This window comes from Lissotriton helveticus, chromosome 3_2 (assembly GCF_964261635.1).
Source record: "Lissotriton helveticus chromosome 3_2, aLisHel1.1, whole genome shotgun sequence".
NCBI lineage: Eukaryota > Metazoa > Chordata > Amphibia > Caudata > Salamandridae > Lissotriton > Lissotriton helveticus.
This window is the reverse complement of record NC_136062.1, coordinates 361,434,110-361,458,678: the sequence shown is the minus strand read 5'-3', so window position 1 is coordinate 361,458,678 and position 24,569 is coordinate 361,434,110. Positions and strand designations below refer to the sequence as shown.

The window sequence follows — 24,569 nt, the reverse complement described above, 5'->3', positions numbered from 1 at the left end:
TTAACTACCAACCATCTGAAGCTAAATGCTCAAAAAACAGAGTTCCTACTAATCTCTCCACCAAAGTGCGTCACAAAAATAAAGGAATGGACCAAGTTGATGACTGCGCTTAACTGCACTCCGACGCTTGTAAGCTCAGCTAAGTCGCTAGGAATTACTCTAGACGAGAATCTTGACATGAAAGCTCACATTAATTCAATGGCTAAAAGCGCCCGCTTCCACCTGAACTACCTAAGAAAACTGAAGCCATTTATCTCTGAAGCAGACTTGAAACTGGCAATCCAATCCTTAGTCATCTCTAGGATTGAATACGGTTGCACTACCTTAGCGGGTTTACCAAAAACTTCCACAGCACCACTAAAAGCTTGCCTCAACGCTGCAGCGAGACTCATCTCTGGATCAAGAAAATTTGACCGCATATCCCGCACTTGAAAGCATTGAACTGGCTACCCTATGAGGTGAGAATTCAACTAAAGATAGCATGTATCACCCATAAGGCGCTTCACCACAATACACCTGGATACCTATCCAAGAAAATTGAGCTGTCAGGAGGCAACAGACCAGCTAGGAGTGCCAAGGAGTTGTTGCTGCGTCCAGCCATCTTTAGAAAGAAAAAAACTTATGACAGAGCGTTCTCAGGAGCTGCCCCTAGAATATGGAACTCACTCCCTCCAAGCATCAGGAAAAACCCTAATACCTTAACTTTCAAGCGAGAAGCGAAGAGCTTCCTAATGAGTAAATACCTTGCATAGAGGAGTTAATGGATCACTTGGGATCTGATTCTGTCCTCAACCAAATCACTCACGTCATCAGAAAGAGAAGGATCGACGTGAATCAGATGAAAAATAAACTATGGACTGAAACGGACATACTGTATTCCAGCTGCTACCTCATGGCAAAGTGAATGTATATAGTTATCTCACATCCCGAAACCTTATAACCTCCTACCTCATTTATCGTAATTCGACAGATGTTAGTGTTGCATGCTTTATAGCGGCTGCGTACTTGAAAAGAATAATTAGAATGGAAGTTAGTTTATTTAATGTTAATATTGCCTGCTGCATACTGGAAAAGAATAATTCGAATGGAAGATCGTTTCTTAAATGTTAGTATTGCAAGCTCTGTAGTAACTGCGTGGTGTAGAAGAATGCCACGAATGGAAGCTAGTTACCTAAACACTCTCCAAAGCTACATAATAATATACCTCATATCTATATGTATTCAATGGTTATCATCTTGTTAATATTTCTATCATACTTTTATGTGAAGCGCTCTGATACCCACGGGTCTTGTTCGCGCTATATAAAACTTTACAATAAATAATAAATAAATAAACATAAATTAGCCCCTCTGCTTTTGACCACAAATATCAATAGAGGAGTTCTGCTGATACACATCACATCTACTGCCAGTGGAGCACTGATATTGCCTTACTTGATCTTCACCCTTTCTTATTGTGACTTGCAACAAAGCAATCGCGTAGAGGGCCGTTGACTGTACTCTAGCCTTCTACACTTGAACCCTCATGTTCCAATATCTAGCACCATTCCTATGTGTGGTGCACACTTTTTGTGTGGATATTTTGCCATCAAGTTGTGTGTGTGTGTGGGTCGAGTGGGTGAATATGCCCAAGTGTTCTGTGCAGGCAGGTTTTCTATGCGAGTATGTCTGACGGGAGTCAGTTCCAGACTGATAGGATAACAACCCATATATCACTCTATTTGGTTCTTAAATTCAAGGAACTACATATAACTATAGTACAAAGGTTCACCCAGTTAGCTATATGACGTGCTCAAGTATTTATCATAAAGTGCATCCCTTGCATGCCATCTCGGTGGTTGCACAAGAATCAATATATTCACACATGTGGGAGTCACACATCTCTATCAGTAATACTGTGTACTAGTGATCGTCATTCTCACGGCACCAAGTTTGTAGGGTTTTATCATAGAGGTAGGTAATGGAGATACCTCGACCTCATCAAATGTACCCAGAGGCTTGTTTCACTTTTCCTCCAAATAGGGTAATAAAAATTGCAGCGATGAGTCTTGTGAGAAGGTGAAAGGGATCAACCGATCTATGTCTTTGTCTAGGTTACTTCATATATGAAACTATTTGTCATGAACTCCTAGGTGCAAGTATTAAAACAAGTATTAAAAGTCCATCTCATCATCAAGTTTTTACCAATAATGTTTCAATGTTTAAACAATAAGATATGTTGTATTACTGTAATGTCTTTATTAGGATTGTTTTGTGTTCTTTAGTATTCATGCCATTAAGGAGCTTCACATTGCGACTCATTTGTTTGTGCTGACTTGGATGACTTATTTGTTGTTCCCCTTGGCACCAGGTGTCAGTTCTTGAATATGCATTAATGACCTGCTGACGCTGATGACTCATTTGTTTATGCTGACTCTGGAGACTTCATTGATGTTTCCTTTTGGAAAAAGGTGTAGGTTCTAGAACATGCTTGAGGGTATCGTCTTTCGTGATGGCACCACTATTTAAAGAGGTTGTGTCCTTTGAGCTGCACTAGCGATTCATGTTTGGTTTTGAAAGGAGTTGCCACTGATAGGAGCCAAACACGTAAGAAGTTTTCTTGTCTACCTACAGATTAAGGCTGCACGTTTCCTGACACTGTTTTCTAACTGTGTATTTTCAGTTCCCACTCACCTTTAGCTGTTCTTATGAGGTGCCGCCTTCTGGTACTCGAGCAGATATTCTTCTGGTGAATTGGGAAAAACAGCACTCTGGTAATGTGGCGAGTTGGGCAGAATGTCTAGGTCTGCACTAGTGGTTGGTGAAGGGAGATCTACCAACCATAGCATGAGAGAGACATTGAAACTTACTTCTAGTTCCCCCTCAGTAGAGATTTGTCTTTGTATATAAAGGCGTGTTTTGGGAACACACAATGAACCTTAAATAGAAATGTTACATCTTTTGCTTCAGGAATATGAAGTGCCTTGTGTTATTTATCATAAGCAACTGTAATTCTGGACTTTGCTCTCTTAGTGGAAATGACTAGTGTTTTCATGTTTGAAATGGAAAAATAATGATTTGTAAAAGTAGAACTATGGATTGTTGACTAACCCTTTTCCGTTCGGGTATTCTTCCCTGCAGTATCCACCCTAACTACTCTACCTCCTCGCTTCACATAAATACTCTGGTGAAATAAAAAATTTAGAGTTGATGCTGCCAGAAGGAGGGCATCTTGAGAGAACCCCTTACGAAGAACCGTGCCCGACACTAATATTCCATTGGTGTGGTTACCATGCAAATATATGTCTAGCTGTGTGCATAGTAGGTTCAGTGCACTTCCCCTCTTTCCTGTAGTAGGGCCCGCCTAGCCTGCCTGCCTGAGTCTTACCCACTCAGGCAGGTGACTGTCATGCATCACCCTCCTATGTATTTATAAAATTCTGGAGTTGCAGGAAAAGCTGCGTTATTCTTTCTACATAGGGATTGCTGTTTATTTTTCTTTTGGTAGACTGCAAAGTAAGAAGAGTTTTAAAGTGAATTATATGACAATCATGCTGGAATACAGTGAGCGTAAAAGGAAAGGCTGTAGGTTGTTCTTTTTTTCAACATGCAACAAAATGTAAATACCTGTAGATGAACTATATGCACTCAGCAGTTAGGAAAGCAAAAATGAAGCATATTTGTTTTGAAATTCTGAAGTGCTCTGGACACAGACATTTTAATAGGATCAAAACAAATCAAGACACTGAAATCGGTAATGCATAAACGATAATTATTCACAGTAACCTGATTTCCACATATCATTTGTGTGCTATGTTGTTTTATCAGTAAATCTGTATGTTTCATCAAAGTTAGTGGCCATTTCAATGGGAAATGTGGTGTCTGTAAATCACAATGTGCGACCACACGTTGCTTTAATTATTTTCAAAAGTTGCCCTACTCATGTTCATTAAAGGTAGGTGGGTTGTGAAAGTTTTTTGTTTGTAAAAGTGGGTTACGGTTCTAGAAAGTAAGGGGATCACTGCCTCAGACAAGCTGGTCATTGGTGGCTTTAGCCAGCCCGGTGTGTGCCTGTCCCACTCTTCGGTCCAGGGCCGGACTGGGAACCAAAACCGGTCCTGGCAAAGTGCTCGGCTGCCCTGCCCTGCCCCCCTAGGGGTTGAGGGTGCCGCCGAGCTCTTTGCCAGGGCCGGTATCGGCTAATTTTGTTACAGGGCTGATATTGCAGCTATGCTGCAAAAAAGGCACTGTAACAATATCGGCCCCCACCCGTGCGGCGCACCAGGGGATTGCCCAGTGCCTGCTAGGGCCAGTCCGGCCCTGCTTCGTTCTTAAGTCTCTAAGGAAAGGCTTTCTCGCTATAGGGTCTCCAAGAGAGCATCAAGATGCGCGCTCCAAGGTACAGCAGAACCGAAGTACAGGTTGCAGGGCTTCTTGACCTACATTGTACATAAACTCCTAGAGCAATTAGATTTCTTCAGACAGTTTATGCTTCAGACTATTGTTTGCTATACCTGTGCAGCTATGCAACTAACACATCCCGGCAGGGACCATCAGTCACACCAGGCTCTGTCCTTGCACACTACCTATCCTCTCAGATCTTGTCTCCATTCGTACTCTCCCGCTCACTAGCAGGCAAAAGGACCCCACATTTTGTAAACACAAATCCGACAGTTGTAATAAGTGCTTTGACAAAGGCTTTATTTTATTGACCATTATCCTCCACCCCTACTTTGCTTAGTCTCTCCTTACTACTTCAGATGATGCCTTAAACATATTTATGGGGCTGAGCCCTACAGTGATTTTTTTGTATAATGAGCTATTGCTGGTAAATTGGACAATAACCAGCACCCAATTAAGTCCAATCAATAACTTCATTTGTGTGTGCTTCACACCACAGGCATATTATAAGTGAGTAGTTGCTACTTCCAACATGGAAGTACATGAGTCACACCTGTCCCTCATTCTGTCTGTCAGTACCTCCTGCAATGATGACATTAACCATCAACCACAAGGTTAAAAGTGGGAATTGCATCAATTTCTGTCCACTTGTGCTGGCAGCACTCCTAAATCATATAATTTTAGGAACGATAGACAATCGTTCATGAAACCAAGAGCATGCTTCACTCTAAATGCAACTTTACCTTACTATTACTAACTAGGTACATGCCTTATCGACGATGGGGCTTTTGACGGAGTGATTGGTCTACGCCTGAAGCTCCATCATGCCCTCTCACCTGACTTTTTAACAAAGTTTATACTTTACTATGACTTTGCAAGCACTCTTTACTTGTATCCTTCCTCAACACTTTGCAGACATTACGTTGTGTAGCACCTAGAGGCGTGTTTGAGTGAAGCGCATTATACATCTGTGTTCATCATCTCATCATCAACCATGGTCCAGATTCCATTATAGTAAGGTGTTCTTTATTAACTGTTAGTACAGATAAAAAAGTTACAACTTTCACATGACAAACTTTGTTTCAATTGATTCTCCCCCTATAGTACACTCACATATGCTATGTTACGTGGAAACATTATAGTGGGGACAGAAACCTTTTTCCATTTCATAATCTTTGCTCAGAAAGTGACAAATCTTAACAGTCAGTGCTGAGTTTGTCCCTTCCTAAGTCTAGCCTCTTTGGCCTCTACACGCTAGTTCAGCACACCAGCCCTGACTACTGTGACAAGGAGAGGGTTGGGGTGAAAAACGCGCGCTCGCCATTGTCGCTACCCCTGTTTGGGCTTGATTTTCAATAGCCTTCGTCTATTCACTGCCTGTGAGCACAGTCTTTTGAAATGGGGGCCCTTTTGTGCTGGATTTTTTTCTACAGATGCTCCAGTTTGCCTTGATGCACCGCTCCCCAATAAGACCCTACCCAAAATTCTGTTTATCTGCCCTACTCTGAATGGCCTGCTAAGCGCCATCTTAAGAATAACGCTGAATAGTCACCAAATAATTACCCGATAAGCTGATAAAAGGACACGGTGGAGTAACAATGGAGAAGCAAGGCGCTCTGGGGCCTGAAAGCCCATTGGAATGTGTTGTATTATACACATTGTGGTGATAACTAACTAACAAGTTGCTCTGATGAGCGCCGGACTCTTTCGTCTTCGGCTATTCAGCATGGGCCACTCTGCGAAAATGTTGTTCTCCGCACAGCAGACCGAACCCAGGCCTAGAGACTGTCTATGGCCTTCGTGTACCTCGTGCAGCAAGTCAGTCCTCCTTCGGGCCCTTGAGCGACTGCTTTGGGAACCTCTTGGCGAGGCGGTAGTCAAGGTAGGCGCTGAGACAAGACCACAAAATGAAGCGGGTCAATATTATGAAAACCAGCAAGCCCATAAGGATTGACGACTCCATACTGGTTCTGGGTGTCTATAGGGGATGTAGTCGAAGACAGGGTTCTACAACAGAGCGTTCCCGCTAGAAGGTCACAACGCTGCAGACTTGTACATTTCCAAAATGGTCTCCCTAAATGTGATATAAGAGTACAGCTGAGAGATTTGGGACCTGTAATGTACCATGAAGTCGAGAGAGGCCCCAGTAACTCGCTCATAAAGAATTAACAGCTCTCCCACTCACAATGACTCTATTGTCGGTAGAAATGCTAGAAAAAAAACTAAATAAGACCATAAAGCCGCTCCAGCCCCCTACCCCTGATGTCTCTGAAGTTCAGACTTTTTTTCCCTCCTTGTTTCCGATGCTGACGTAATCTCAAAATATCTCCAGCGGCAGCTGCTCGGCGAATCTGGGCACCCTCCTCGTCTTTTTTCCTCTTTTCCCTTTTCCTATTTCTTTTCAGCAGCACACGCAGCAGTTTGCAGCTCAGGGCAGACAATCGCGCCTTTTATTTCGCCAATTAGCTATCACTTCAAGAGACGCGGCGCTGCCCGACAGGCCCTTAAGAATGGGCTTGCAGGAAACGAACACTGAATTTTTTGGGACAAACTGAAAGAGAGGGAAAGAAAAAAAAAATCAGAGCATAGAAATCACTGAAAATGCGTGTTCTAGTCAATTAGCCCATCCATCCTGCTTTATTCTCCGGAGCCAAACCCGGCAAACCACAGAAGCAGTGTTCACACTTTTGGAAGATTAGTTTAGACTTTTTTTTTTCAGCCGGCTCAAAGGGAAACGGAGCTTGTTATAGGAAATGTCTGGGAGTTATTAAAACAAAAAGAAAATCACACGTCTCTTGTGTTTTTTGTCAGTTTTTGTTTTATCTGTCCAACCCCTCTTACCCTGAGCAAGGAGGCCCATTCAGAAAAACACTTTGTTCCCTTAGAATTGGTGGCCGCGCTTCCTGGCCCGCGCCCAAGGTGTACCCGAGGTGCATGACAAGGCAGCGGCGCATGTATTTGCTCAACATAGTCGGTCGGGCCCGACCACAGGCTGTGACGCTTTATCTGGGCCCATGGCCGGGGAGCGCAGACAAGGACGTCAGAGCGTGCGCATGCGCTGTGCCATCACTCAAGTAAAGCCAGAGGTGCATCCAAGGGCCTTGTGGTGCACGGCACGAGGTCCATAATTAAGGGGTACCCTGCTGCGCGCTGTATATCTATGGTATGCCTCTATCTCAGGGGCCACTCACCTCCTTTTACAGGTGGCCCATCTTTTATGCTGTTCAACAGAGCATTTTCACGTTCATGGAGGTAAGGTGTTAAAGAGATTTACATGCTCAGCAGAAAAGTAAACGTCTAGACACATTACTGAATTAAGACTTACACATCTATTTGGTAGAGGAAACAGTCGTTAATGCAGGGGAGTCAAAATCTCCATACCGGAGTGGCAGCCAGGTCGGTTCAACATTTTTAGAGAACAATTGAAGGGGCCGTCCGATGAATGATGTCATGATATGTCTCAGAACCTCTTCAAACGAATACATATTCTAGAATGTTTATTAATGGTGATTTTTAGAGACGCAGTTCTTGGTAAAGACAACTGTTCCTTACCGTTCACTGGCCAGGCTCTGTAATTAACTATGAATCCTTGTCAAGGAGCCATCATAATTCCACGCCATGGCATGGTGTCCATAGACCACCATGTTCTGGCACCGTAGTCGTGGTGAACTATAATTGACTGCATTGTTTAGAGAAAAATTGTGTCTATTTGACAAATCATCAAGGATATTGTTTTCTGTCTTGGGCTTGGGTGAGGCAACCAAAGTCATTCTGGTGGTTGTGACCTGCATTTGCTTCCATTGACTTAATCACAGTAATACGCTTGGTACCAGTCATACGTGGCTGTAGTGCCCAGCATCCACCAGGGCATGGAGTGAAGTAGTCACCTAAAGACATACACTCTTAGAGTTCCAGTTAGTGAGATGAAGGCACTTCTACTGAATGGCCCTTTGTGTTGCCCTCAATGAGTTAGACCAGAGGTTTTAGTTCCTTTTCAAGCTGCCAGGCGTGCACTTCACCAGAAAGACCGTCATTGTAAGTGCTTATTGGAACACATGTACACTTCCTCAGCAGAGTGGAAGAGGGGTGCCTGGGTGTTTAGTGAGGGTGCTTCCTCCTAAGCAGGGTTGAGGCCAGTTCGTGGCACAGGACTCGGATATTTGCAGTGGCTTTCTTGTTCGGTGCCTGATCTGCAGTGACACTGGCCACCCTGGGATTTATTTAGAGTTCAGCTATAAAGTGGGCAAATGCCACGTCCCCCATATATAATGGTGCCATTGACAACAATGTTCTTTTTTCATACAGTGGGTGGAGCTGCTGCCACTTTAGTGCAAATGTCCTGCATCTACCCAACTCTGAATGAGTCCCTCTGTTTTTTAAGAATTAAAAACAAGTGATTTTCAAGGGCGCTAAGCATACATTTGATAGTACAAATTATCTTAATTTGAGTTTTATTTTTTTATCTCTGTGTTTTAAAGGCAAAGTCGAATACCTCCTTTCCTGAACCCCCTCTTCTCAATGAGACATACTTCTTGATTTTAGCTGGATTTCATGGCTGCCTGTGAGTAACTCTGCATCGCTTCTTTCATTCAGTGCTGGTCAAAAACACTTTCACATTGGCAGTGCTACCCTCAGAGCAATAATCAGCACACCTGACAAGTTCATCCTTGCACGCTGATCCGTGATATTAGCCTGTACTAATGAATCCTACTCCAATGTGTGAAAATAAAAACTTTAAACACAGAACCGTGTCAGCAAAAATGTTTAACGCACTGCCCCACACTGCACTTTATTTTCCCATTTTTAATCTTGTTGAACATACTTTATTTTACCAGCGTACTACAAAATAAAAGCACCCCTTAGAATACATGTATGGATTTCTTCAAAATGTTGCTTTACATTTAAAATTTGAGAGATAATGATCCACATTGTTGCATGGAAATACATTTAAAATGTTATCTCTTTACCTTATCCCCAACAAAAAATACACATTTTTTCAAAACATTGACAAACATAGCTGCAGTCTCAGGCAAACATTGAATACTAAAAATTAAACTGAGGATGAAGCATATAAAATGTTTCCGAAGGGCAGTAAAATCAATTATTGCATTATTTAATATAAAACACGCATGTGGAATAAGTGCCCTTTTTGTCATCTTGGGGTTAAGGTAATAATTACAGGCCACATTTACAGGGTGTATGTGTGTGTGTGTGTGTATGCATGTGTGCGTGCGTATGAGAGCGCGCACGCGTGTACCTTATGACTATACCTTGGGGACTGTGGTACTCACTAGTAATTTGAACAAAATATTTCTTTATATGTACCGAGTGATGTGATTAATGATATCATCTAACATGTATGCACATTGTTATAGGCAAATGCATCAGTGAATCTTGTTAGTACTCTGGTTGTTCATTAAAACACTGTTTCACTCAGAATAAGAGACTTTTTCTGCCATTTATAAGGACGATATTTGATGATTTAGAGAACATTTGTTGTCAGTTTGGCCTTGTAGTGCACTTCGCATGATATCTGTGACAAAATGAAGTCCCTCATTTTTTTAATTGCTCAAGGAGATGTATTCAGTCGTACAGCTTTGACTCCAGCAAGATGGCATTCCGGTGTCCCATACTTTTATCATAAAAACAGCTCATTAGAGTTCTAGTTGTTCATAAGAACACTGTGGTGAAGCAGCAGTAGAAATCCTCGAGACCACGGGGACCCCATTCTCTTGGGCCACTTAAAAAAAAAAAGAGTAGGGGGCACGCAGCCCCTCCCCGAGACTGTATAGGCTCTGAATACCCCATCCCCAGGGCCGATATACTTAATAGGGAACGAGGACGCAGAGCAATGCCACCTCCTGCAGTACCCAGGATGGGTGCTTGCAGGGAGCTGGCAGGCCCACAGGAGCCTTAGGGCACTCCCCAGTAACCCCCAACATACAGTTTGGCAGGTGGGCACCAGGGTACTCCTATAGAAATACCAGAGGCCCAGAGTCTCTAGGGATACAATTCACTTGGAGAGGGAGGCAAAACAGAAAGCTGATGGTAGTGGTCCTCGGTCCCATAGTCGCCCATAGAGAGGTGCCGTGCACCCCCTTCCCTTAAAGTGTATGTTTTGACCCAGGGTGATGTGGTCCCTGGGGCTACTTGTGGCTCATTGAGAGGATGCTGCACGCCCATTTTCCCATTCCAAATTTCACTTGGGCCCCAGGGATGTGGTCACCAGGGCCACTATTTACATGGAGAGGGGGCAGTGTACCCCCCTCGCCCATTGATTAAAAAATAATGCCCCAAGGGGATGTGATACCTGGGGCCTTTAATGGTTGAGGGAAGGGGGATGTACACCGCCTCCCCTAATGAAAAAAGTCTCTGGGGGCTAAAGTGGCTCGGGCAGGGCGACTACGCCAATAATTTATATACAAATATAGGTTGGCCACCCCATGCAGAAGTTATATTTACATTAGGGCATGAGTTATATTTACTAGTGATAACTATAAATGTTGAATTTCAGTGTTCTTTTAGTTTAAAATGTTACTTTGTCTCTGAATTCTTCACATATCTAAAATGATACATTCACCTTTGATTTTTGCAATGAATATATTAATATATGTATAAATTACAATTCTAGTGTGCAAAATTGGAGTCTTGAACCGCACACTGGAGAATGGAAACACTAAAAGAACAATTGGCAAGTAAGATTTTTTGTGATGATAACATAACGAAAGGAATAGGAAAAAGAAAAAATGAGAGAAAACACATAAAGACATATTGAGTACCACAAATAATTATTAAGTAAATGGATAAAGTGAGAATGACTGAAACTAACAGATGATGGGCACTAACTACCCTTCAGAAGTTCTTGGAATGTAAAAAAATACTGAGGGGCTTACATATATGGATATATGGTAATGCCCACATTAAACAAAATTGATGATGGCTTATTGGAAGAGTGGCAAGCAAATGCAACAGAATGATCAGTTAGATTAATACAGATCAATCAAGCATGCTTATAGAAAATTCGAGGAAGCCGCAGACATTATTGTGAGATTGCAAAAAGAACTGGAGAAACATACAGAAACAGAATATGTAAAAAAAAAGCACTAGCTGCAATGGAGGAAAGGCTTGAGAAACATGAGAAGGGGATCAAGGACAGAGAGTAACCAACATCTAATTGAGACAGGTTGAATTACCTGTATGGTTGAATATATAGAGTTGCCAGGAGATTTGCACATATTAAGAACGGAAAATTCATGGTCGGAAATGACAAGAAATATAGAAAATGAAGAAAGTTCAGAAAGTTCAGAAGCCGATCCTCGTCAGAGGAGGGGAACCATTTAACCCTAACCCTTTAGAGGAGATACGACTCTTCCACATATGAGCCAGGTAAAGGGAAAATGAATAGATAGACAAGAGAGGAACACCAGAAACTGGATACAAAGCAGAAAAAAGAGGAGATAGGTCATAAAGAGGCAGAAAGGCAAACAAAAGAAATGAAACATGGAATGGATAATTTAGTGATAAATATTTCCTCAAAGAAACTCATTGATCAAATAAGCCCCTTAAACAAAGTTGTCTCTTTTTATCAGGATACTATGCTGAATGAAGAAAATGTAATAATCGAGCTTTTAAAATGTACTAGAAAACTGAAATTGTATAAACACTTCATAAAACACCCTGGATTTGAAACCCGGAGGAGAGAATAAATATGAATATCAAATTTGAAGATCCATGAGATTCCATGTTTAGGAGCCCTTATGACACTACAAGAACATACAGAGGACACCAAGGAATTAAAACATTTGAAATTATCGCCAAAAAGTGGATTAAGCACAGACAATAACAAAGCAAATGGGTGTAAATTTTGCCTACAAATACCGTCAGTAAACAAGATAGACCTTTTCCAGGAGGTGAATTTCAAAGCTCTCAGAAGATATAAGCAAATTTAGAAAGGTGAAACTCCAATTTAACATCGAAAGAATGGAAGTATTTGAAGGAACAGTTTGGTGATTATAGTATAATCAGCAAAGCATCTAACAAGGGTGGAAACATAGTAATAATGGACTGTGGGGGGTGGCATGGCTACCAGCGGAGGAAGCTGGCTGCTTTATAAGTGAGATTCATGACGCCCGGGGCTAATGCCACCATATGACGCCCGGGGATAATCCCACCACATCCGACTCACACTGTGGTGTTTACCCCGACCCGGAGACGAAAGTGTAGAGGTGGTGATGTGGCAGGGAGAAAGAGCGGGAGAGGGCTCCTTTGGTGAAGTTGGTCCGACCCGAGGCTGATGGGGCGGCTCAGCAAAGATGGTGGCCGCGGCCCTGTCAATCCAAGGCTCGTCGGTTGGTACGGGGAATCGGTCCCTTGCTTCCAGCCTAGAAATTCAGTCCCAAGTAGAAGTGCTCCAGGGAACAGATCGTATTCCGGGGAGGTGTCGGACCCGGGATGCCCCGATCCAACAGCTCGAAAAGCTCCTGGGTGGGATACAGGACCTTGTAGGAGGTGCACCAAGATCCAAGGGGTGTCTAGAGGATCCTGTCTTCCCAGTGGCTGCAGAGGTGGCTGGCAGGCCCAGGGTGAGACACAATATTGCTTGAAGAGGGCATATCTGAGCTTGCACAGTGCATAAAAAGCAGAAGGCGTCTTTGGCGAGGTGTGAGCAACGACTCCGGTAGGAAGCCATCATATATCTGCCTGAAGTGTTGGCCTAGGCGATGAGTGAGACCTGAGTGCAGGGCCTGAGTGCTGAAGTGCGGCCCATAAGGCCTTAATTGTGCTGTGGGGGGAGGGACGGATGCTGGATTGCAAGGGGAGACCAGGACCCCTGATACAGCCTGATAAGTCTGATGTGGCCAACAGTGAAGAAAGTTGTGGGGCCAACCTGAGCAAAGAGTGAGAAGGGCGCAAGTGAGGTGGAAGCCTGGCACTGACGAAGGTGCACCTCCTGAGGCCCTACAACAAAATAGCCTAGACAAATTTGCAGTGAGGATGTCCGCATCTGGAGTACTGACCCATGGGTGGGAGGCAGTGTGGCCTCTGGAGGTGATCAACAGCAAGAAGGAGAACTCTACTGGCGCACAATACTGAATGCACTACAGGTACTGCACTGCCCCATAGTGCCTCTGGAATCTAAATTAGACGCTGAAACAGTGGATGTCAATCTGCTCCAGTCAGACTACCACATAATCTCAGTATAGGTGGCGGTGGCAGACACACATAAAGGGTATACTCTCTATGATGAAATACCTGGAAGAACTAGTACAGAACTTGACTAAGCAATTTATTTATTTATTTATTTATTTTTACCATTTATTAAGCGCACTGTTACCGGGCAGGTGTCCTGGCGCTGAAATGATATACTTTCTCCATACGATGTTAATCCCTATAGGTTAAAAAGCCATGTTTTGATGTTCTTCCTAAATATCATCAGGTCAGTGCTTTGTTTTAGGGGGAGGGGCATTTTATTCCAGATAGCAGATGCTCCGGAGATAAAACTGCGACCTCTTCATCGAACTTTCCTAATGCGATCAGTCTTAACAAGCCATTTGTAGGATGATCTTAGATGTCGACCTGGTTTATACAACTGAAAGTGTTGTTGAAGGAAGGACGGACCTAGTCCATTCCCTGCCTTGAACACTATGCACAGTGCTTTGAACATCATACGTTTCCGTATTGGGAGCCAGTGCAATTTTCTCAGTTCCCCAGTGACTGAAGCAAACTTGGGTAGACCCGTAATTAATCGGGCAGCGGCATTTTGCAGCGTCTGTAGTTTGTTGAGGATCCCTGGCTGTGCTTGCAAATACAGACTATTGCAGTAGTCAAGGCGTGACAGCACAAGTGCTCTCACGACCGCATAGCAAAGCAAAGCATGGTAATGGCCGCCAGGCTGGAGGACTAAGAAGGACAAGCACTGCAAAATAATGTACGAGTGGCAGGCGTTCCAGAGGGTTCAGAGGGACCCAGTGCGGAATTGTTGCTAGAAGATCTCATCTTTAATACATTAAAACTGAAATGCCTCTCAATCTTTTTTTCGGTGGAAAGAGCATATAGGGTATTGCCCCCCCACTAAACCTGGCAGCCCTCAGCACACAATAATCACCCGCATATTGAACTTTAGGAAGAGTGATGCGATTCTGCAGGCGACACAGACACTAGGGGATCTACATCTTGACAATGCGGTGATCTGCTTTTTTCCTGACTTTACCTTACAGGTCCAGCGCAGAAAAATGAGTTTCGACGAAGTGAAGAGAGCACTGCTGACCTTGGAGCTAGAACACATAATGCTCTTCCCCTCCAAACTGAAAGTCATCACAGATGGGAAAACATGGCACTTGGCCACTTCTGAGGAGGCGTTTGACTGGTTGGATGGCTGTAGGGTGGCTGGAAAGGGAGCCAACGGTGACAAGGAAAAGGATAGACACGGGCCCGGTGACAAGAGACCGCCCCCCTAGACGACAGGCAGGACCTGCTTTCCGCTCGCGGGGCATGTGAGCATGCCTGCAGGAAGACTATTATGATACGAATGGCATGTGATGTATATTGGGGAGTGCTGCGCGGTATCGGTTAGAGGCCATGTGGACTGATTGGCCACTAAAAGTCTGGCACTGCAATCTTCGATGTTGGGTTAGGGGGGGCACATTTCACCTGTGATCTATGAGGGATGGTTCAACCGATATATTGATTGTCCGTGAAGCCGCTGACTAGGAGGCCGTGGCTCACCCCCCACTATAGGATGTTTTGTTTGGGGTGACAGGTGCTGTGCAAGTTGAGGAAGTGGGTAGTTCGTTGTCCACAAAGCAGGGTAGCGGGGTGGGGGAATTAGGGGGCTTACAGTTTAGTTTATGGTTTACAAAGGCTTTGCAGTATGGTGCTATTTATTTGGGTGATGGTGGATCTGAGTGGGGCCTTGGCCCACAGGACGTACCGGATTCCATGGGAGGGGGGCATTTGGCAGTGGTTGTTGGGATGCTCTATAGAAGATGTCGTCGAGAGGTGTTCATAATGCTTCCCAGGAACTGAAAATATGGGCCCGGAATATTTACGGGTTTGGGATTGGCACTAAACGCACACTAGTTCTAGTATTTACGATGCCACAGTCGTGACATAGTGATGTTCCAGAAGATTCATCTCTGGGGCATCATTACAAATCTTTAGACAGAATTGTATATGTTTTGAAGGCCCATGCAGGGTATACCTCGCACTCCAGGGAGGTGGGTATCCCAGTAAAGAAATCATTGCCCTTCGTTCCTCAGGAGGTACGGCATGATCATTACGATTGCTTTGCGTTCCTGAGCGGGACGTGGGAGGGGATTGAGATAATGATCTGCTCGGTTTCTGTGCCGCAGTGGCTACTGGGGACCACTTTCCCTAATTTGGGGGGCCTACTGCTGAATCTCCCCCCCGGGATACTGCTGATAGGTGACAATATGCACCCTGTCTTAGATGTGGGCATGGATCGAATAGGAGGTGTAGCCAGGGGAGGGGGGTGAGCCCCTTAACCAGGTTTATGTCTGCAACGGGACTGAAAGATTTATGGAGGGAATACAACCTGGAGGGCCACCAATACACTTACTTCTCAGCACCACATGGTAGCTTTTACAGAATACATAACATGCTCACGCTCCGATCCCAAGTGCCGTGGGTTTTTGGTGCAATGCACCAGGCACGAGGAATATCGGACTACTCCCCGGTGGAGGTCTGCTTGTCGGGCCCACCGGCAGCCCAGACTAGATTCTTGGTACCAGAAGGACAAGGAGATACGGAGATACAGGACAAAGTATGAAACTGTGCTGAGCTGTAATTCAGACAAAACAAGGGGCGGTTTACTCTGCCGTGACTCTCTGAGAGGCTTTTATATCTGTAATTATACCTGTAATTGGAGGGGGGTTTCAGGCAATAATAAGGGGCAAGAAGTAAGACACTATGCTGCAGTGTGCGGTGATTGACAGGAACATATTGGAACTGGAACAGGTTGCACAGGAGGAGGGGGCAATAGAATAGACACTGTCTATGACTGCGCCAACAGGACCTTCTGACCTCGACGGAGAACCTTGTGAGAAAGCATGCACGAGTATATAATGTGGGGGATAAAGCAGATACATTTTTGGCTTGGTGGAAAGGCGGGATAGAGAGAAATCTTGGGTGTTGGAGATTCAAGATAAACGAGGGAACACACACACACAATAAATGCAGCTATAGCAGAGGTCTTTGCCACCCATTATGAGGCGTCGTATGCCTCCTGGACATCCATGACTGATGCAGACAGCAGGGACTTACTCTGACATGCGGCTCACCTGGTGCTGTGGGAGGAGGTCCGCGAGGCCTTGGAACTATACCTGACTAAGGAAGAAATAGCAAGAGCACTAACTGGGCTTCAATCGGGTAAGGAACAAGGTCTTAACAGCCTACCAGTCGAATTGTAGAAGGGTTTATGGTGGGGCCAAATCTAGCAATGTTCCAGGAAGCTAATTCCATGGGGTGCCTCACCATTGATCAAAGAACGGCCACAATAGTGGTCATTCCTAAGATGGGTAAGCTCTGACTGATTGCAGTTTGTACCAAACGATATCGCTGCTGAATGTAAAGACAAAGTTGTTGGCCAAGGCCCTGGATACCAGACTGCTTGGGACTTTACCCTCACTTGTATACCCTGATCAGTCAGGGTTCATCCCCAACAGAAGTACTCAACTCAATTTGAGGCATCTCTACGGGGTGCTACACCTCACTGGCTTGGACAGAGAGGAGCAGACAGTGACCTCGGTGATGGGTGTGAAAATAACATTTGATTCAGTGGAGTGGAATTATTCGTTCGCGGTGTTGGAGAGACATAACCTTGGCCCCAAATTTAGGGCATCTGGTGGATTGATATACCGTCCCCCCATAGCCAGATTCAGGGTTAATGGCACAGTATCACAGTGCTCTCTACTCCGGAAGGGTATGCGACAGGGATGCCTATTGTCTCCCATGATGTTTGCACTGGCACTTGAACCACTGGCTATATGGGTTCAACAGGACCCATTGGTCTGGGGTATAGAGGCACCAGGAGGATGGGAGGAACTGATCTCCCTTTACGCAGACAATGTTTCTTGTACGTTGCAAGCCCTCACTCTTCCAAGGTACGTGTAATGCAGGTGTTTCGTATTTTTGATGATCACTCTAGGTACACAATCAATTGATTGTACAAGTCTGTGGTGTTTCCCCTGTCCGGGAAGGATCCCCGGCCTGTCTGGGGACTGTCTAGCCCCAGTGTGCCAGGAAGGGTACTAATATTTAGAGATATACAAAGCACGTCAGCGACTTGAGTTGCGTAGGAAGAACATTGAGCCACAGTTTGAAAGACTCAGGAGTGATATGACACACTAGGATTCCTGCCACCAGGCACGGCCGGTAGTAGGTGTAACTGCAGGGCGTTGACGTAGGGAGGGGGAGGGGCAGGGTGGGGGGGTTCTAATGTATGGATTACGGACTATAAATAATAAATAAAACGAATTTCGTTGTGTGCACTGCATCACCAAATGCGAGGCAGTGCACACAACGAAATTCGTTGTATTTATTTATATGTTTACTTACCTGTTATAGTCCGTAATCCATACATCACTACCCCCCACCCTGCCCCTCCCTCTCCCTACATCACCGCCCTGCAGTTACACCTACTACCGGCCGTGGCTGCCTGCCACTGATGTTATTGGGCAGAGCAGTCCTTTTTAAGATGATGAGGCTGCTGAGACTGCTCTATATCATGCAGTACACACCCTACCCGATTCCACCAGCTTTACTTAGGGACATTGATCAGGAGGTCCGTAAATTGTAGTGGAAAGGGGCTCCCCTAGGGTAGCATTGGGCAAACTACAGCGAGGAGTGTACGATGGAGGGTTGGCTGTTCCTGATGATTGGACCTCTCAACTCCAGGTCGTGAACGACTGGGTGTTTGCCGACCACCAAGACCCGGGTTGCAAGGTGGACGGGTAGGCCATGGGTCGGGTGGGTATGGGGGCCTCCAGTATGGTTAAGTGGGAGGAGGCTGCTGGCCCTGCCATGTACTAGTAGTATATTTGTGAAAGGAGGCCACCCGTTTCTTTTTGTGGAAGGATAAACTTACCGGTCAGACGCCACTTTGGCTCAGCAGCGCACTGCTGCCAGAAATAGGGAGGCTGACAGGGTGCCGGAAGTGGGAACTTTTTAGTGTAGAAAATCTGGGAAATATTTGGAGGAAGCGGGCCCACTCACTATTTGCTGACCTCCAGAGGGAATTCGACCTGGCGGAGACTGATCGATACAGGTACCTACAGCTAGTTCACGGTCTGGGATGCCAGCCGATGGAGGGGGGAAATTGCCTGAGTCCTCATCAGTGGTAGACCGGATAGTGACTGAGGTTTTACCTCACAAAGGAGTATCCTTGATCTACAGGAAAATAGTAAATAATTCCCATGAGCTACTGAAATCCCTGAGATTGGCATGGGATGATGATGACTAGGCGGAAGCCCTTCAGGGACCTCGTAAGGAAGCTATCAGAGTGCGATTACGGCTAGTCCAATTTCAAATACTACACAGGGTTTATTATGCCCAATCATTCCTGCACAGAATAGGAAGAGCAAAACCCCCACTGTTCAGGAGGAGCTGTGGGAGTGAGGGGTCCTTTATTCACACCCTTTAGGGCTGCCCCATGGTACGAGAATATTGCGTAAGGGTGACGGCAATAATGACCAGGGTAGTAGCGAAGGACATCCCTATAGACACAACATGGCTGCTCCTGGGCATTATAGGGGAGCAGAAGTTGCCTGGTTACAACGAAACTTGGCTGAAACTGTCAGCTGGATTCGCTAAGCGCAATATAGCGAGGACGTAGGGGTCACCTGCCATTCCGCTGGACACTGACTGGGAGAGGGACCTTAACTCGTGCCAGAGGGCAGAACATCAGGTATATAAAGCGAGAGTGTCCTAAAAAATGGGAAAAGGAATGAGGGGCTTGAAGAACGTACAGAGGGTAAGGGTGATTAGAGAAGTGTGGCAGTGTATATTGGATACAGGGTGCGAGAGGGAAAGTACTGTTGTGGGTAAGTACTGTTGTGTTGGCCGTAAAAGCGATTATTCACAGTGCTGGTGAGTAGTGTGAGTTGTCGGGCTCATTGTATAAGTATTGTTACTCAAAAATATTACTGTCCTGTGATGCTCAGAGCCTGTGTCTGATTAAATACAATGATATTTTTTTGTAATAAGGGATCATATTTAATATATCAAAGAAGCTAGAAGGCACCTGGATAATCAAGAATACTTTTGAAATCCGATAAAATTTGCCTCAAAATACAATTATCCTCTGAAATGGAAAGAGAAAGATCTGTTAGATTATGAAGAATACGACTATTTGAGAAATGATAATCCAATTACGGTAGTAACATACTTCTTACAGAAAATCCATAAAAACTGAAAATATCCATCTGGCATGTTCTATAGGAGAACACATCAAGATTAATAGATCTCTTTCTCTTTCACTCTGTAACTTCACTACCTTCATATATTCAGGTTTCTGCAGACTTTCTTTTGAGAATCAATGAAATCCCATTAGAAAAGAATTGTCTTATGGCCACTATTGATGTAGTAGCACTATACATATCAATCAAACATGAGGAGGGGATCAATGCATGTAAGCATTTTTTAAGAACCAAATCAATTAGTCTACTGGAACACACAGAAATAATCACAGAGATGTTGGAATTCTGTTTAAAAAACAATGTTTTCATCTCACGAAGTAACCCACTATATCCAGTAGGCAAGTTATGAACTGGGAAGAAAGAAAAAGACTTCGTGGAGGCATTTATTGCTATGTTGAAGGAAAATAACTATAACTTACGGTTCACGCATTGAATTAGTAATTCGAAAATTAACTATTTAGATTTACATATATACATTAAATAGGGAGGGATCTGCCCAAAAATACATAGAAAAATTGCATCCAGTACTACCAGTCTCCATACAAACAGTGAGTACCGAAAAGCTATTAAATGGAGCATATCCTATGAAGAATTAGTGAGGATAAGTAAAATTGTATGGAGAACACTACATTTGAAAATCAAGTCCTCCGAGATGCCCTACAAAGATGAAGAAAGAAAAGAAGGGAGGAATTACTAAATTGTAAGCAAAAGAGAATGAAGGATGACTCATTGTAGGAAGCTGGCTCTCTTTATAGTGCACTGAAAAGAAGTACACTGTAGAGAATCAAGTGAGTCCCCAATTGGCTTACAGAGGCTAAAGTAGATAATAATAACGCTCTCCTCTGTGGTAGTGTGGGAAAGCAGATACACTTATCAGAGGCTAGTGCTTAGCAATTGTTGTACTCACAGAGACAATAACTGAGACACACTTACGGGGAATAAATCCAAGATCATATTAGAAAATTAACACTTATTTTTATATATTTATATTTTGAGAAATATAGAACTTTGTTCAAAAGTAAGTACTGTTTTAGTTATCAATTGTTAAAGGTAAGTAAATCGTTCAAATCCGTGCGCCTTTACGCATAATGCAATACTATGGGGGAAAAGTAATCATTTCATAAATGTGAGTACAATCAGTTTCAGGGGTTTACCTTCTGGGATTTGAGGTATAGTGGGCCAAGGCCCAGAGTACTACCAGCAGTTCTTCTGGAGCTGCCCGGATTTCACTGGGAGTGCTGGTGATGTTGTAGCTGGGCTGGATGTGCGGTGAACGTGGGCTACCTGAAAACAGGGGGACTCAGGAACAAGTCTGTTGGGGCAAGGGGTGACTGTCGGTGCTGTGGTCCCCGGCCATGCGGATCAGGTCCTGAGGTGTTAGGTTGGATGAGCTGGATGCGCAAAGATGCTCCTTGTGTTTAGGGAAAAGCAGCTAACGGGCATAATTATGACAGCTGGGCCACACATGAAGTGGATCTCAGTGATGCTGATATCCTTCAATGGCTGCTTGGTCAAGGTGCAGTGACAATCCAGACTGGACTCTCACTGTTGGTGTTTGGGGCAGGGCATTCGGTGCACAGGAAATTGGTGCTGAATGGCTCCCGTTGGTCCTGGTGACTTCACACTTGGTGGAGAGACCGTTCTGATCTTCCAGAGCATGAGTACCTTCTCCTGGTCATCTGTGGTGTTGGTCGCGCCAGAAAGCTGCAAGGCAGTGGCAGACCTCTGCTTGTGGTTGCCTGTGGGTTGCAGGGTAGTTAGTCCTCTACTCCAAGGGGGACTGTAGGCAATGTACAAAGTACTGGCAGACTATCCAATGCTGTAGGCGGTATACGGAATGCAGGACAAGTCACTATGTTGTGATTGTCAAGAGAGTTGTGAGCATGCAGGGTTTTGCACCAAAAAGTCCACAGCTCTTCTGCTGTTCTCACCCGGAAGATTCTACTTCGCCCTTCTTCTCTTATCTATTAAATCTGAGTTCCTGGGTTCAGGGCTGCCACCTAAATACTCAATGTAGGGGTGTTAAGGAGAGTGACAAGCAGTAACTAATGGGCTACCTACCTTTAGGGTATCTACAACCTCTGTATGACCTCTTTCTATGGGAAGTGGGCATAACCCTAACCATACAAGGTTAATTCCAACCAAAACAAGATGTAGGAATTTGAAAAGATGGTGTTCACATCAGCTAGTCCACCTTAGTGGTGCTGCTGGTATGGTGTGGGCACACCTCCTAATCTTACTAATTTATCCTCTGTTTGCTGCCAAAAGTGGGGTCAGGACAGGGGGGTTGGCAGCTACACTATTTTTGGAGAGGACTGGGTTGCATTACAAAAGTGGCAGAGTCTTTGAAGCTTCCCGCAGTGGAATGCAGTTCCTGCGTGGAGGAGGTGTAAACACCTCCGCCCAGAGCAGGCTTTGATCCCAACCTATGAGAGACAATGCTCTCACCCCAGAAGGTCAGAAACTTCTCTATGGTGGCTGGCTGGTTGAGACCACTCAATCAACACACTAGTGGTCTGCAGGTTTTGAGGGGGCACTTCTAAGATGCCCTCTGGGTGCATTTCCTAATAAATCCAACACTAGCACCAGTGACAAGATGTTTGGTACCAAACATCTGGGCGTGCAGTGAAGCCATCATGTAGCTGGGGGACTCGTAATCACAAGTGTCCAGCCCATGTACTTTGTACTGCTTCCCTGGGCACTTGTGGTATCTAAGAGTGAACTCAGATATCACAGAGACACATCTACTCAAGCTGGTATGCCCACACCTGGTAACAGTGCACCCTGCCTTTGGCTGTAGGGCCCGCTGTAGGGACTAACTTACCTATACCACCTGTAGTGCTTTTCAGGCATGCGCTATGTCATTTGTGGAGAGTTTAGCAGTTTGTCTCTCAACTCATCATCCATAAGCAGTATTTTCCCATTTCTCTGTACAATTTTTAAATCTCTTTTTGTGATTTATTAAAATCCATATTAGGTCTTTTTGTTGAGTGTAGGAAAGTGCCCCTTTTGCCCCAGTGGCGGCCATAAACAAGAGGTGGTGGTGTGGGTGGGGTTGCGCAGGAGGCGTCGCGCGGGGGGAATACAATAAAGACAAATAACAATAAAACGTACCTTTTGCCGCCGGCCACTTCCAGCATTGCGTCTCGTCCCGCCGCCTATACTCTTCTTGCCTGCTGGTCCCAGCAGTCCCCAGGACAGACTCCCTGTCCAATCCCCACGCTGCAGATCAGCTCAGGGATTGGTCTGAGCAGGCATGAAAGACGCCTTGCTCTGATCAGGGAGTCTGTGGGGTTTCTCCATGCAGCTGGCTGGAGAAAACCATAGTGCACAGGTGTGTTTTGGTGGATGTATGACGTTACAACGCATACTTTTACCACGCCTACCATTACCACGCATTTTTTACAACGCAGGATCCATTACAACGCATACCATTACAATGCATGTATTTACAACGCAGGTACCTTTACAACGCATACCATTACAACGTAAGTATTGGTAAGTATATAATATTTTTTTTAATGTAATTTAATTAAAATTAATATAATGTAATTTAATTTAATTTAATTAATTTAATTTAATTTAATTTAATTTAATTTAATTAATGTAATTTAATTTAATTTAATCAATTTAATTTAATGTAATTAAAATTTAATTATATTTACTTTTTACCCTGTACCCCTTTACCCAAAAACCCAAAACTGACCCTGAACCCTAAAAATACCCCTTTACCCAAAACCCCAAAACTGACCCTAAACCCTAAAAATACCCCTTTACCCAAAAACTCAAAACTGACCCTGAACCCTAAAAATACCCCTTTACCCAAAAACCCAAAACTGACCCTAAACCCTAAAAATACCCCTTTACCCAAAAACCCAAAACTGACCCTGAACCCTAAAAATACCCCTGTACCCCAAAAACCCAAAACTAACCCTGAACCCTAAAAATACCCCTTTACCCAAAAACTGAAAACTGACCCTGAACCCTAAAAATACCCTTTTACCCAAAAACTGAAAACTGACCCTGAACCCTAAAAATACCCCTTTACCCAAAAACTGAAAACTGACCCTGAACCCTAAAAATACCCCTTTACCCAAAAACTGAAAACTGACCCTGAACCCTAAAAATACCCCTTTACCCAAAAACTGAAAACTGACCCTGAACCCTAAAAATACCCCTTTACCCAAAAACTGAAAACTGACCCTGAACTCTAAAAATACCCCTTTACCCAAAAACTGAAAACTGACCCTAAACCCTAAAAATACCCCTTTACCCAAAAACTGAAAACTGACCCTGAACCCTAAAAATACCCCTTTACCCAAAAACCCAAACTTATAATATTTTTAATAAAATGATATACTTACCAATACTAACGTTGTAATGGTATGCGTTGTAAAGGTACCTGCGTTGTAAATACATGCGTTGTAATGGTATGCGTTGTAATGGATCCTGCGTTGTAAAAAATGCGTGGTAATGGTAGGTCGTTGTAAAAGTTGCGTTGTAAAGGTTGTATACCGTTTTGGTTGGCCTGAGATGGCCGGCCAAACACACATGAGCAGTCAGAGAGTGGAGGGCACTAGCACTCCTCCTCCACCCTCCTATACCTCGGCCTGCCCCTCCCAACACTGCTGGTTAAGAGCCAGCAAATGTAAAATAAACCGATACAAGACCATTGTTTTATTTTACATTTACTGGCTCAAAGCCAGGCAGTGGGGCGACTCTCCACCACCATTGCGGAGGAGCAGCCACTGCCCT

At 44.4% G+C, this 24,569-nt stretch overlaps 1 protein-coding gene across 1 annotated transcript in view; it reads right to left on the bottom strand.

The window, feature by feature from the left end:
• Positions 1-5,391: 5,391 nt before the first annotated feature.
• SMIM38 (small integral membrane protein 38) overlaps positions 5,392-24,569 on the bottom strand; it is a 43,424-nt gene continuing 24,246 nt past the window's right edge. The window contains exon 4 of the mRNA XM_078684665.1: positions 5,392-6,931. Within this exon, the coding sequence (XP_078540791.1) occupies positions 6,200-6,343 (144 nt within the window). The 5' untranslated portion in view covers positions 6,344-6,931 and the 3' untranslated portion in view covers positions 5,392-6,199. The remainder of the gene's footprint in view (positions 6,932-24,569) is intronic.